The sequence below is a fragment of the Crinia signifera genome, chromosome 2 (genome assembly GCF_055691185.1).
Source record: "Crinia signifera chromosome 2, ASM5569118v1, whole genome shotgun sequence".
Classification (NCBI taxonomy): Eukaryota; Metazoa; Chordata; class Amphibia; order Anura; family Myobatrachidae; genus Crinia; species Crinia signifera.
The window spans coordinates 390,592,619-390,607,505 of NC_139218.1; the positions used below are offsets into that span (position 1 = coordinate 390,592,619).

At 48.6% G+C, this 14,887-nt stretch overlaps 1 protein-coding gene across 1 annotated transcript in view; it reads left to right on the forward strand.

The window, feature by feature from the left end:
• LOC146058576 (uncharacterized) overlaps window positions 1-14,887 on the forward strand; it is an 84,748-nt gene that overhangs the window by 34,027 nt on the left and 35,834 nt on the right. Inside the window, exon 12 of the mRNA XM_083170855.1 lies at window positions 10,723-10,797. Within this exon, the coding sequence (XP_083026981.1) occupies window positions 10,723-10,797 (75 nt within the window). The remainder of the gene's footprint in view (window positions 1-10,722; window positions 10,798-14,887) is intronic.

The window sequence follows — 14,887 nt, forward strand, 5'->3', positions numbered from 1 at the left end:
GTCCTCCCTAAACCTGGGAAGGACCCTGAGTACCTGGATTCCTATAGGCCTATCTCCCTAATTACGACAGATGCTAAAATCCTGGCTATACGGCTAAATAGAGTAATTCTATCCATAATTCATCCGGACCAGACCGGCTTTATGCCAGGCATGTCCACCTGCACTAACTTGAGGCGCCTGTACACACATATTCAGGCTGTCCATATGGAAGAGTCGCATTCGGTTGTGGTCTCATTTGATGCTAATAAGGCCTTTGACTCTGTCGAATGGCCCTATCTGTGGCAGGTAATGAAACTTATGGGGTTTGGACCTCGGTTTTTGAAATGGGTGCAGCTGTTGTACCTTCACCCGATGGCCAGGATTTCTGTCAATGGCCATACGTCACCCCCTTTTCGGCTGGGACGAGGTACTAGGCAGGGATGCCCGCTCTCTCCTAGTTTATTTGCCATAGCAATTGAGCCATTGGCGTGTGTGCTCAGGAACCATTCCGATATAGTAGGACTAACATTGGAACAGAGAACTGACACTGGCGCTTTATGCAGACGACTTGTTATTGCTCCTAAATGACTACAGGTTATCTATGCCAATTGCCTTACAGATGATGGAGGAATTTGGTAGATTCTCAGGCCTTACTATAAACTGGGCAAAATCATCCATTATGCCCCTGCGGGGTTCCCCACCTCTAGACCCGGGTATCCCTCTTCCACTTCGCTGGGTTTCCCAGTTTAAATACTTGGGAATCCTTGTCACTAATAATAGCCACGATTTTATTCCTCAGAACTTAACTCCGATTCTATCCTATATTAAAGACAAAACTTCAGTTTGGAGCAAAATGCCCCTAAACGTTCTTGGCAGGGTTAGTTTGACCAAAATGATCATACAACCTAAGTTGTTATATGTTTTACAGCAGGCGCCAATCTATGTCCCGGTCTCCTTTTTTCGACATCTGAATAGTTTGCTGTCCTCCCTGATTTGGGCGCCCTAGGATTAGCATTGATACACTTACCAGGCCGAGACCAGATGGGGGTCTGGCCCTGCCACAGTTTAGACTTTACTACCACGCTAGTCAACTTTCCCATATTAGGCTTTGGATACAGGATAATGACCGGTCATCACTTCCCGCTGTGTTCCTACATCACATTTGCCCCGAGGTGACACCCCTACAGTTATTATTAGGCGGCAAGATGCCCAGATGTGCTCCCCCACTGGTTGTCCAAGCCGTCAAGATTTGGCAGGAGGTCCAGCGGATAGTGGGCTATACTGATATTGATCCGGAGACTCCCCTCTGGCACTCCATGCAACTCTCTGAAACCGCGTGTATGTCGGGTAGGCGGCTCTGGTCGTCTCGGGGCGTGGTGACTATTGGGCAGCTCTATGAGGCCAGTGTGCTAAAGTCATTTCAACAGTTAAAGGAGGAGTATGGACTGTCTCAGCTATATTTTTTTAGGTACCTGCAACTGCGACATGCCCTGGGTACACAATTTAACAATAGTCCCCCTGTATTGACACCTTCCCCGACAAGGACTTTTATAAGTAACTTGGGTCAGACTAAGACCATCTCTTTGACATACTCACTTTTACTGTCCTATTTACATAAGGACCCCCTGCCCACTCTGAAGTCTAAGTGGGAGGTGGATATTGGGCAGCTTGGGGAGGAAGAATGGGAGGAGGCGTTAGCACTTCCCAGACATGCTACGGTCTCTGCGAGATTTCAGCAGGTGCAACTATTCATACTGCACAGGACATTTCTCCTTCGGGAGACATCAGTGGCCACAGCGTTACAGTGGGTAGTAAGGAGATGGGAGAGCACCAGCACCCTAGAGGTTAAACTTGAACTGCCTCCCAGGCAGCCGGGCTCCTCCCCTCCTCTACCCCGCCTCCAGGCCAGGAAGCTCAGTTTTTTCGGGTGCTGGCAGGAGCCAGATGCACCTAATAGAGGGGCTGCTATTTAGCAGCCTAACTTGATTTTTATATTTTATTTTTCATTTTTCTTTTACACTGACTCTGTCAGTGACAGAGCAGCAGCACTGGGGGTCTGCACAGACACCTGCGCTGCTGCTCCATCACCCGGGTCCGGAGCTGCATCGCCACTCGAGGGTGGGGACCTGCAGCGGCCCCCGGGCACTGGGGAGCCACAGCCGCCACCGGACGCCGGGGACCTGACAAAAGGTAACGCGCTCCCCGCTGGGAGCGCGCGCGATTGCGCTTGCTGGGCATTGCGGCTGCAGCAGTTCGGCGGGGGGGACCGCCGACTGCGCTGACAAGCGGACGGCTGGTTCGCCACCCGCTCCCGCTGGACCACCAGGGAAACGGTTTGTGGGCAGCGGCGCCAGGTATGCGGGGCCGCCCGGTAGCGCCGGACCCCTGCCATTTTTACCGGCGCCGCATGTGGACACCTCCCTGGGGGCCATTTGTCAGCAGGGGGAGAAGGCTCCCCCCACATCAGCCTCTCCACCCGGGGACAGTAGGCAGGGAACTGTGCTCAGCACAGAGAGTTCCCGCCACTGAGATCCCTTCCTGCCTGCCTGCGACATGTGAGGAGGGACACGGAGGAGCTCATAGCCACCCGGAGTTCCACTCCTTCACTGCCAGGTCATTTGGGCATGTCCCCCCTGTACCCCTCCTTCGGGATACTGTACAGTACTGTGCTCTGAAAGGAGCCTTGTGCCATTAATTGCATTGCCCTTGTATGCTGCATTGTTTGTTAACAGTTTAGCTGCCTGTCAGTTTAATCTGTGTTACACTGTACTATATGGCCATGTATTGCTGGTTAGGTCATGCTGACTTAACATGTGTGGAGGGACACAGAGAGCTTAACAGCCAGTCTGGGGTTCCACTCCTTCACTGCCTGGGCTCCCCTGTAATAATCTCCTCCAGGAGTCAGGTTCAGTGTTGCCAACTCTGAAATGTAAAACAAGCAACTGATGACCAAAAAACAAGCCCAAAACAAGCCCAACATAATCCTAAAAAGCCCCAAAACAAGCCCAACTTACATTTGATTATAGATAGATAGATATTTTACGTTTTATTTATACAATCTACATGTAATGTCTTTACAATGATATTTTATCAGCACAAAGCTGGCTTTTAAAGAATACTGTAATACTTCCTGCTTTGCCTCATTAACGAGGCGAAGCAGGAAGGGACATCAACAAGATGTATTACCATATTGTCTGCGGAAACGGGCGAGCACAAACTCCCCCCTCTGGCAATGTCCCCTTGAGGAGACAGCGCATCAGTTAACACTGACGCGCTGTCTCCTTCCCCATGGCCGGCTGTACTGGGCATGCGCAAGATCTCGCTACTCACTTGAGATCCGCAGGGACAGTGATGTTGCTGTTTTGTGTACAGGGCTTCGTCACCCTGCAGCTCTTGAAGTGGATAGCGGCAGGGGGTGGAACAGTCAGCGCTGTGGACCGTTCATATCGGCCTTGCATATCGGCATGTGCACACCGGCTCCTTCTTACATGGGGGAGAAGCGGTATCAGTGCACATAACATGCGCTGATACCTCCTTCTTCCCTATAGCGTGCCTTCATACAACTGCCCCAATATGAGATATTTTACTTTCATTTTTTCTCTAAATAAAAATCTCAAGTGAACATTTTCCTTTGTACGCACTGAGAAATATTTACCATACATGGTGCGACAGTCGCTGTACATTTTGTACTAGATTGCATGCGTTTTGAATGCGATGCAATGCAATCTAGTGAGAACATACTTTTCGTGCTGTGCAATGTGCGCAGGAGCGCACATCGCCCCCATTAAATTGTACCATGTGTGGACATCTTAAGAAAAGATAGAACAATCTTACTACAAGCATCATTGTTAAAATCAGATTAGCCCTACTGAATACACACAAGCAGCAACATAGATAATGGGAGTCATTACCATTTCTATAAACCCTGTGTTTGTCCCTTATCTCTGTGCTGAACAACTAAATTACAGCGAAAAACAACACCAAGCCCAAAATAAAACAAGCCCAAAACAAGCTACTAAAAAAATTATAAGCCCAAAAACCAGCAACAAGCAACCATCAAAAAAAATAAGCAACTCACGAAAAAAACAAGCCCAAATCCGCTTGTTTCAAGCTGACTTGGCAACTTTGGTCAGGTTACAGAGCAGACAGAGTTCAAACTGTGGGCACAGCAGAGCCAAGTGCAACATTGTATCCTGTGAATTAACACCATCACTGCCTGTCAGAAGCATAAAGGACAGAGCGGATGGTGTAATGGTTAGCATTGCTGCATCACAGTGCAGAGGTCATGGGTTTGATTCCCAACATGACCCAGACTGTGCAGAGTTTATCTGCCTGTCAGATACAAGCTGGCTGTCAGATGCAGACTGCGTTGTCTGTACCATATAGACTGCCAGTATATCTACTGCACCTGTATATATAACTGCACTGTATGTCTATATCACTGCTTTGTATGTCTATTACAAGCTGGCTCAGATGCATACTGCATTGTCTGTACCGAATAGACTGCCGGTCTATATCACGGCAGCTGTCTATTGTATGTATATCACTGCACTGTCTATATCACTGCATTGTATGTATATCACAGGCTGGCTGTGCACTGTGTAACACTATCACTGCCTGTCAGAAAGGCTGCCTGCCAATGATTGCTATATGTGCCTAGTACTAGCTTACTGCGTACTGTGGGGGCAGCACAGCTCGGGTCGTGGGTTCAATTCCCACTATGACCCTAACTGTGCAGAGTTTGTACGTTCTCTCCGTGTTTTAGTGGGGTTACTCCGTGTACTCCGGTTTCTTCCCACAATGCAAAATTTAAAACAGAAGTATGCTACGGCTAGTACATATGGGCCAAATGTCTACGCCACCGCAAGGTATACGTAGTACCAGCTTACGGTGTATGGCTTGAACACGATCTCTGTTGGTCAGAGAATACTGTGTTAGCGGTACCATATAGGCTACCCGCCTATTCTATGGCATTGTATGCCTTCTATACTTGTAGTACATTGTCTTACCTGTGCTTTAGTAGCCGGTTCACAGTGCTATAATACTGCAACGTCTTCCAGGGGTACCAGTCCCAGTGACTCTGGGGCTCCGGCGCGGATGTCTTGTACATCCTGTAATGCTGGCCTATGCCCCCATTACTAGTACAGGACGGCTTATACGCAGGCTGCTACAATGCCTGGGCGATGCCCACAGGTACAGCCTCCTCTAGAAAACAGGAGCCTGCTTGGGCCACGTTCTTTACTCCGTTGCCGGTGCAGCTAGTAGCAGCCTTGGATCGGCATTATCCCTTGGGTGAGTGCTTATCTGCCTCCGGACAAGGTCCCCAGAAATGCCATCCCCATCCTTGGCGGGTGTAGCTCCCCGCACAGTGGAAGCGCTCTGTACCTGCAGGTAGACGCAGATACCCCCGTCATCCAGACTCCTCCGTCAGCAGACACAGAGAGGAGGACACCTGGGATTAGCATTGTCTAGAGGGGACCGTCGATGACGGTATGGAAGATGGGGGGCCTGTGATAAGGTGAATCCCCCCCAGATCGTCTTGAGGTGCCGACCTTGGTCTCAGCTGTCAAATAGGTCCTTACCTTAAACGACCCCGCTGAGCTGCCTACACCTTTTGGGTGTCTCCCTAGGTGTATTCTGGGTTTATTCCGTAAATCTGTGAACTCGAATAAGGTCATCAGTTGGGAGATTCCTAACAGGAAGTTTAGCTTGCCATCGGCAGTTTCCCTTCCTTTTACCCCCTTCCACAGGAGGACATAGTCCCCTGGGAGACTGTCCCTAAAGTGGACGCACTCCTGCCCCAGGCATCTGCTTGGGTGGCTAAGGCCTTAGTTGCTTGAGCAACTTCTCTCACAGCGGACGCTGCATAAGGGGTGTCGGAGGAAACCCTGCTGCCTTCTATTGAGTTTTAGGTGACACTTTACCTGGGGGTGACGGCTCTAGAAATTACACCAATCGCCTCCAGGGGGTCACCCTCGGCCATAGCTGCACATACATACCAGTGTCTGTGCTCTTGGAAGGCCTGAACTCAAAGTCCCTTTTGAGGGTTCCTTTTTATTTGGGCCAGTGCCAGATATGGGGGCCGGTTTAGATACCATTCGGCAGAGGATATCCCTTCTGGGGGATTGCCATCTGGCTCTACAGTCCAGGATCAGACATCTCTTGTCCCCCTGGCAGGTGTCTGTGCATGCCTGCGTGGGGTCCCTGGGGTTGGTGGATCGGCCTTCGAATTGGCAGAATAGGCTCAGTTCCATGCCAACCCTCTACAATACTGTCCAAGGAGCAGCACGGATAGTGTAGTGGTTAACATTACTGCTTCACTGCGCTGAGGTCATGGGTTCGATTCCCACCATACCCTCAAACCACCACTGTGCGGGTCCTGGTCTTGCGACCCGGAGGGGGGGCTTGCCTGGTAGACGCCCTGTCCGCTCCGTGGCCGTCCACACTGATGGCGCCTTTCCACCACTTTCCTCCTTGTGCGAATGTCTCGCAAGCTGAAGCCGGAGGGCAGCACGTTGATTCTGGTTGCTCCACCTTGGCCCAGACGGATCTGGTTTTCGGATCTGCAGTCAGTAGCCCCTCCTATTCGCTTACCCCTGGACACAGGCATGCTCTCATGGTCCGCCTCTCTCTCTTTCGGCTTTGAGGCACTTGGCTTTGACGGGGTGGCTGTTGAGACCTCCCGGGTAAGACCCAGCGGGTTTCACTCCACCATGCTCAGGGCGAGGAAACCTCCCTAGATGGGGTGTACCATCGCATATGGAGGGCTTACTTTTCCTGCTGCGAACTCTACGCTTCAGATTCCGGGACTTACTACCTGGCTAGGGTTCTGTCCTTCTTGCAGAAGGGTCTGGAGGCTGGGTTGCGTTGATCATCTTTAAAGGTTCGGATTTCAGCCTTGCACATCTTGTTCTGTCGACGGGTGGCCCTGTCGACGGATGTCTGTACATCCCTGCAGGATGTCTTGCATATCCAGCCTCCCTTAGTTACCCCAGTTGCCCCCTGGGATCTCTCTAATCCTGACTTCTTCAGGGCCCACCTTTTGTGCCCTTGCGGTCGGTGGACCTGTGTTGACTCGCCTGGAAGATCGTTTCCTTGTTGGCGATAGCTTTGGCCAGGGGAGTCTCTGACCTGTCAGCTCTGTCCTGTAAGTCCTTGGTTATAACCGGGCGGTTTTTCCTACCGTCCCTTCTCACCTACCTTAGGTGGTGTCCGGCTTTCAGGTCAACCAGGACATTATTGTTCCGGCATTTAGACAGTCTGTTGTTACTACGGCTTGGTCCTCCTTGGACGTTGTCCGGCCGGGGCGCATTTATGTGCTATGTGCACCGTTCTAGGCTGTTGCACTAGTCAGACTCTCTCTCTCTTTGTACTATATGGTGTTCGGATGAGAGGGTGGCCCGCCTCTACGCAAACTACTGCCCGCTGGAGTCGCTCTGGCAGGCATATTTGGACACCTCCCTCCCGGTTCCGGCAGGGATTCAGGCACATTCCGTTAGGTCTGTGGAGGTGTCCTGGGCTGTAAGAGGCGGTGCTAAAGTTGAGCAAATTTGCAGGGCGGCGACTTGGTCGTCCGCCATTACTGTCTTGCGTTTTTACGCTTTTGACACGTTTGCCTCCCAGGACTCGGCCTTCGGCCAGAGTGTGTTGGCTGCGGCACAGGCGCGTCCCCACCCATAGGTGGCTGCTTTAGGACGTCCCACTGTAACGCTGTGGCCCCTGATGTCTCCCGAAGGAGAAAATGAGATTTATGTCTTACCTGGTAAATCTCTTTCTTCGAGGACATCAGGGGCCACAGGGATCCCTCCCTGCCGCGCCTGCTTACTTCCGTTATGGTTAAGTTATGATTATGTTATATTATCCCTCGGTTGAGGGTACTAACATGTTCAGAATGTGTTTCTGTGCGGTGCTTCTCTTCCTTCTATCTTGTCTCTTGCCTTGGCTTGTTAAAAAAACTGAGCTTCCTGGCCTGGAGGCGGGGTAGAGGAGGGGAGGAGCCCGGCTGCCTGGGAGGCAGTTCAAGTTTAACCTCTAGGGTGCTGGTGCTCTCCCATCTCCTTACTACCCACTGTAACGCTGTGGCCCCTGATGTCCTCGAAGAAAGAGATTTACCAGGTAAGACATAAATCTCATTATCTGACCCCAACAAAATTGGTGACCTTTGGAGGACGTGCCACCCCAGACTGTCCTAAATGCCACTCCCTGCAAGGGAGCTTTTGGCATCTACTGTGGGATTGTCCCTTGGTCTCCTCTTTCTGGGCTGGTGTTCAGGCGACTGTGGTTTCCACTGGGCTCTCTGATCAGGCACTGACCCCCAAGCTATGTGTACTGGGCAGTAGGGAAAATACCCCTCTTACCAATACAGAATGTCAGTATGTAATAAATCTCTGTTCTCTTGCGAAGGTGGTGATAGCTAGGCACTGGATGGCTAGTCTGGGACCTACATTGGTGGAGTGGAAGGCCCTGGTAAACACTACTGTACAGAGTGAAAAATATGTATATATGTCCTGCGGTACTATGGCTAAGTTTGATAAAATTTGGAACAGATGGTTGGAATCCCCACACTCTTCATTTCATTCATAATATCACTGGGTCCGCATTCTAGTAACCACTTTGGGGAAATAGGGATGTGTCTGGACTAGGTTATTACTATTTCGCGCCGACCGGCTCCTACCTATCTATTCGTTAGGAGATGTTGTTTCAATGTGATGCTCTCTTGGTATGTGGGTTATATCCCCTCATCGATGTTTGCATGATACCCTCTTTTCTTATATACTTTCTTTTCCTTTTCTCTTTCTTCAAATATTAGAAATTGATATATTGGTATAGATATTTCAAATGTACAGAACTCAGACATTAAGAGTTTAACGTTGTCTTTATTTCTATAAGTGCATAACACCATACACAATTGTATGCAGATTATATTCATGTTCGAAATGGATATGCATAATTATCTTTGTATGTGTTTGATCAATGTGTTACGATGATCTGTACAGTTTTTATTTTATTGTCTAATAAAGAAACTTTATTTAAAAAAAAAACGTCTTCTGCTTCCCAGGCAGACCAGGTCCCTCCCCTCCTCTACCCCGCCTCCAGGCCAGGAAGCTCAATTTTTTTTCGGTGCTGTCAGGAGCCACACGTACCATAGAGAGGGGCTGCTGTATGCAGTTTTCCTTTTTATTTTTTACTTTTACACTGACTGGGTCAGTGACAGAGCAGCAGCGCAGGTGGTCTATCAGATACCAGCACTGCTGCTCCACCACGCGGGCGAGCTGCTGTATCACACATGGGGCTTGTTGCAGAATCGCCAGGCTGTGCTAACAAGCTGACGGCTGGTACACCACCCACTACTGCTGGACCATCAGGGAGATTTGTGTGTGGGCAGTAGCAGGGGCAGCCCGGCCAGCGCCGGATACCTGCCGATATACTGGCGCTGCATGAGGCAGATTTCTGACTACCATTTGTTAAGTGGGAAGTGGGCTTTCCTCACATAGCCACTCCCCTGGGGACAGGCGCCACATCCAACAGTAGAGAGCCTTGGCTTGTCATCCCTTTACCTCTCCTCCAAGGACACAGGTTACAGAGTGTGCTCCAAAGGGGCAGACTAGATGGGCTAAGTGGTTCTTATCTGCCGTCAAATTCTATGTTTCTATCGGACTCTCTCTTTAGCACTTCTCAAATGGACAAAACCATGTGCACTGCAGGTGGGGCAGATGTAACTTGTGCAGAGAGAATTAGATTTGGGTGGGGTTTTAGTTCAAAGTGAGATCTATATTGCAGTGTAAAATAATGCAGTCAGTATTTTCCCTGCACAGAAACAAAATAACTCAAATCTAACTGCACAAGTTACATCTGCCCCCCCCCCCCCCCCCTGCAGTGCACATGGTTTTGTCCTTTTGAGAAGAAATTTGCCTTTGCGAGTAGACCAGAATAAGGGCCTTTGTCCTTTTACAGGTTTCTAGAGGGGATGTCCTGCTGCTAAGCAGAAGATTGCCCGCTGGCTTTGCTCTGTCATCAGGCAGGCATACTTGGATGCTTCTCTCCCAGTTCCTGCGGGGGTCCGGGCTCATTCCACTAGGTCTGTGGATGCGTGTTGGACTGTTAGGGGTGGTGCAACAGCTGAGCAGATTTACAAGGCGGCGACTTGATTATCCGCCAATACCTTTTGGTGCTTATATGTCTTGGATACGTTTGCCTCCCAGGACTCGGGCACAGGTGCGTCCCCACCCTTAGGTGGATGCTTTAGGACGTCCCAGCGTTAGCCTGTGGCCCCTGACTTTTCCTGAATAATAAAATTAAATTAATGTCTTACCTGTTAAATCTCTTTCTTTGAGGACATCAGGGGCCACAGGGATCCCTCCCTGTCGCGCCTGCTTTAGTTACTTTACTGTTCTAGTTACCTAGTTCCTCTGTTGTGTGAATTAGGATGTGTTTCTGTGTGGTGTTTCTCTTCTTTCTCTCTTGTCTCCTGCCTCCTGCCTTGGCTTGTTAAAAAAACTGAGCTGCCTAGCCTGGAGGTGGGTTAGAGGAGGGGAGGAGCCTGGTCTGCCTGGGAGGCAGAAGAAGGTTAACCTCTTGGGTGCTGGATGCATCCTCCCACTCCAACTACCCAGCATTAGCCTGTGGCCCCTGATGTCCTCAAAGAAAGAGTTTTAACAGATAAGACAAATTTCCTTATCAATGTGTTCTGTCTCTGCACACGTGTATCTATGTGTAACACTGGCTGCTTATTGTCATACACAGGAGCTGAGGCCGGTGTAGAGCTGGATGCTGGTGACCATCAGGAGCTGCAGGAATTCCTCCCAGAATCCAGTGCAGGTCAGTGCTGCTCGCTCTCCTATAATGTGACATATACCAGACTGCCCTATATCACATTGCCGGATAGAACGGGAGGCCATAGACTGTGCCCGGAGGCTGATCTGGGTGTGAGATGGTACTATGGCTGCTCTGTAATATCTTGGGGAATAGATGTGTGACCTTCGGCTCTCACACTTCCACACAACGTCACTCAGCTCACCGCTACCTGCGGGTTGGTTTTCCAGATCATCCCTAGGACGGCACCCACATAGAGATATTTGTATGCCCACCTTTGGACTGGAATCTCCCACCGGACCCTCATTGGGGATGGAGAACAGGCAGGGGAGGCCTATTAGGACATGTAGTGACCTTCACCCTTATTGCAGGTTGAGGGTGGTTGTGCTCCTACTGGCTGTGCTGGGGAGCAGGCTTGTGGTTGCCAGTAGTAGCAGACAGTACTGAAGGGGAGAGGCCTTTCCTATGGCGCGTGTACAAAAGGACCGCTGGGATTTGCTTCCTCCGCTGTGTAATACTCCAAGGGTGCTGGCCCAGCTGGAATTTACTGAACCTGCGGCCAGCACGCCAGTGGTCAGTATTGTTATGTGCTGATCTGAGTACAGATTCCACCTCGGACAGGCTTACTCCCAGCATGCACTTCCACGCCTCCATCACTGGCTACTCAGTGGATTCTGTCAGAGTGGTCTCAGAAACAGCCGCTCTCTCCCACTGGACCTGGGAATACGTCGCTGCTTCCAGAATTTTGCATCACATTCCAAAGATCATTTCAGTTTTTGCTACAAAACTGATCAGAAATATAAAGGAAACCGCAGAAAGCATTTTTAGAATAAACCAAGAGCTTCAGTGTAATATTGCTAATAATGCCTTAAGTAACGTTCCCCATCACAATGACCCTAGATTTGGTGTGAAGATCATTTGAGACAGCACAGAACACTGCCGGACATGGACCCTTATTCTGGTTCACTAGCAAAGGCAGATTCCTTCCCAAATGGACAAAACCATGCTGCACTGCTGGTGGGGTAGATGTAACATGTACAGAGAGAATGAGATTCGGGTGAGTTATTTGGTTTCTGTGCATGGAAAATACTGTCTACTTTATTTTTACACTGAAATATAAATCTCACTTTGAAGTAAAACCCCACCCAAATCTAACTCTCTCTGCACGTGTTACATCTGCCCCCCTGCAGTACACCTGGTTTTGTCCATTTGAGAAGGAGTTTGCCTTTGTGAGTGAACCAGAATAAGGGCCAAGGTGTATACACGTTGCTGCATCAGCCGTCATGGTAACCAAAATAGCCGCAGCGGAGTGGCCAGACACAGGTTTGCTTCTGCTGTAGGCAGTAGGGAGGAGATGATGGGGAACCGTGAGGGGGGGAAGGTGACGCACAGGGGGCGGTAGGGATAGATGAAACAATGTCTTCACAGAACACTTATTTATCCCTGAATAATTGTGAAGGAAGGAAATGAAGGACCTGATATTCATACAGTGGATTTCAACTGAGGACCTTCCATGCAACCCAACTTGCGGAGATCTACTGTAAGTCACGTTAGAGCTACAAATAGGGCCTCACCATCAAAGGACAGGACTGCAGCATAGCCACCAAACTGGACAGACATTTTTGGGTACAGAGTTCTAAAACTCTGATCACATGCCGAATGTTGGCTTGATGCTGGGTGGTGGCATATGACACTTCAACTTCAGATATCTAATGCAATCAAATCCTCATTCTTTCTTTTGAGGAACATAGCCAGAATCAAACACTTAATCCCCTTTGGGGATCTGCCAAAAGTCATACATGCATTTGTATCTCGATTGGATTACTGCAATGCCCTCTACCTTGGTCCACCAGCAGAAGAACTGCACCAATTACAGCTGGTACAAAACAGCTGCCAGGCTGTTACCCAACCAACATCGTTCTAGCCACATAACTCAGATTCTCTACTCCCTCCATAGGCTGCCTATAACATGGCAAATCCTCTTCAAGATCAACTTACTGCGTTAATAAGCCTTACATGACCAAGGCCCAAGGTACCTGACGCAGCTTCTGATTCCATACTGTCCCAGCAGAGTGCAGTAGATGAAGGACTTAACAGTACCTAGGATCTCCCGTAATTCATCTGAGGGCCGAGCTTTTAGCCATGTGGCTCCAACTTGATGGAACTCCCTTCCCCACACAGTTCGAGACCCCCGCTCTTGAATACTTCAAAAACAGACTCTTTTTCCTGTTTTTAAAACACAATTTTTCTATTCTTCACAACCTATAATATATATTTTTTGAACTACCAATGAGTGTACTTTAGCACTCTTTTTAATAACAAACTAATAAAAGTTCAATTTTAGGAATTACTTTTTCAATAGTGGGTCAATTTACGGAAGTGACAATTTGAGTGCACCCTCTTCTCTCTACCAATCCTCTTTTTTTTGCTCTTTATAAGATTATGAAAATTAGAGATGGGTAGCACCACCATAAAAGTTGGTAAAAATATACAAAAAAATAACAAAAGGATAAGTGATTACCTCTGTAATTTGTATAAAAGGAAAACTCGGTGCGGAACAAAAACTTCACTCCTAAGAAATTGCATTATACTGAGTTCTCTAGCTGTGGATGAAGAAGACCAAAGAGGGGAAGAACACGTAAAAAGACACTGCTACGAATAATTTATATTGTATCATCTGGTACGCATATCACTGTATTTTGTAAGGATACTCGCGTTCTATACACCTTTAACACTGAAGGCGCAGCTGTGTACCATTGCTATATATTTTGAACTGGCCACATCAGAAAACGGGGCTTTTTGAGACTTTCTGCGGCCACTTGGATGGTTTTTATAAGTTTGGATTATGGTTATAAATTATATCACTTTATAATACACTATATTTAGTATAAGAAACAATATTACACTGTAAGGCACTGTATTTAGCACATAAATAATACTACTATTAAAGGTCGCTCAGTGCACCACACACGTTTGTGTGTTTATAATAAATATATATATAACTGGGGTTTGGCACTCCTTGTAACAGCATTCAGTTGCGCCGGTGCCAGCACTGTAGAGATATGGAAGACTTGTGGTGGGGCACTCGTGGCTTTTATTCAATAGGCAATAAAATAGCCGATAGCAGCAAATGCAGCAACGTTTCAATTTATTATTCAAATTGTCGTCAGGTTACAATAAAAAGAGAAAACTACATACCTTTATAGGACATCACACCTGGGAAGTGAGGCTGAGACGCCGGGTGTTCGAGAGGCCGCCCACAAGAGGCAGCATAGTGACGTCATGCGCTCAGCTAGTGGACAGCGAATGGAGGGCCTGGTTGTCATGGAAATGACACTCAAGCTTACTCCAGTGCTGTAGGGGAAAAAAAGACCAAAGTGAAAAAAAAGGCGGAAGTAATGGGAGGCAAAAACTGAACGGTAGAACTTGCTATTTAAATATCACTTGTTTTTTGTATTGTACACTTGAAGAAGGGGGGTCTGTATCCCCGAAACGTCGTATCACAGTAAAACCTTTTGCTTTTCACAAGACCGCTGGAGTGCCTCGGCTTGTTTCTGTAACACTGTCTATCCATTGTGCCCGGAAGGCACCCGCGGCAGCTGCCCTGTTGTCTCTGGAGTGCTGGGCTGACACACACTCTCTCTATCTATCTATCTATCTATCTATCTATATATATATATATATATATATATATATATATATATATGTCCAAGACTGCCGGCACTCAACAGTAGTATGCAGCAGGCCCCGGTGCCAAACGAGTAAACATACACAATATCCAAAAAAGAATGGCACTCGGGAGGCAATTTTTTGGCAAAACAACAAGGATGTGTATTTCAGCATAGCCGAGCTTTCGGGGTATAACCCCCTTCCTCAGAGCACAATCCTACAGCACAGTATATGGACAAACAACACACATAAATACCCTAACAAACAAGCTCACCTGCTCCATGCTCCAGAAGCCGGCCGCATGTACTGACCGGAAGTTGTCATCGGGACGCGCACTTCCGGGTACACTCTGCTCAGCGTTGCTAAGCAACGGGCAGAGCTTGCGTTCCACTGCAGCCATGTTCCAGACATCATCACAGTCCATAGG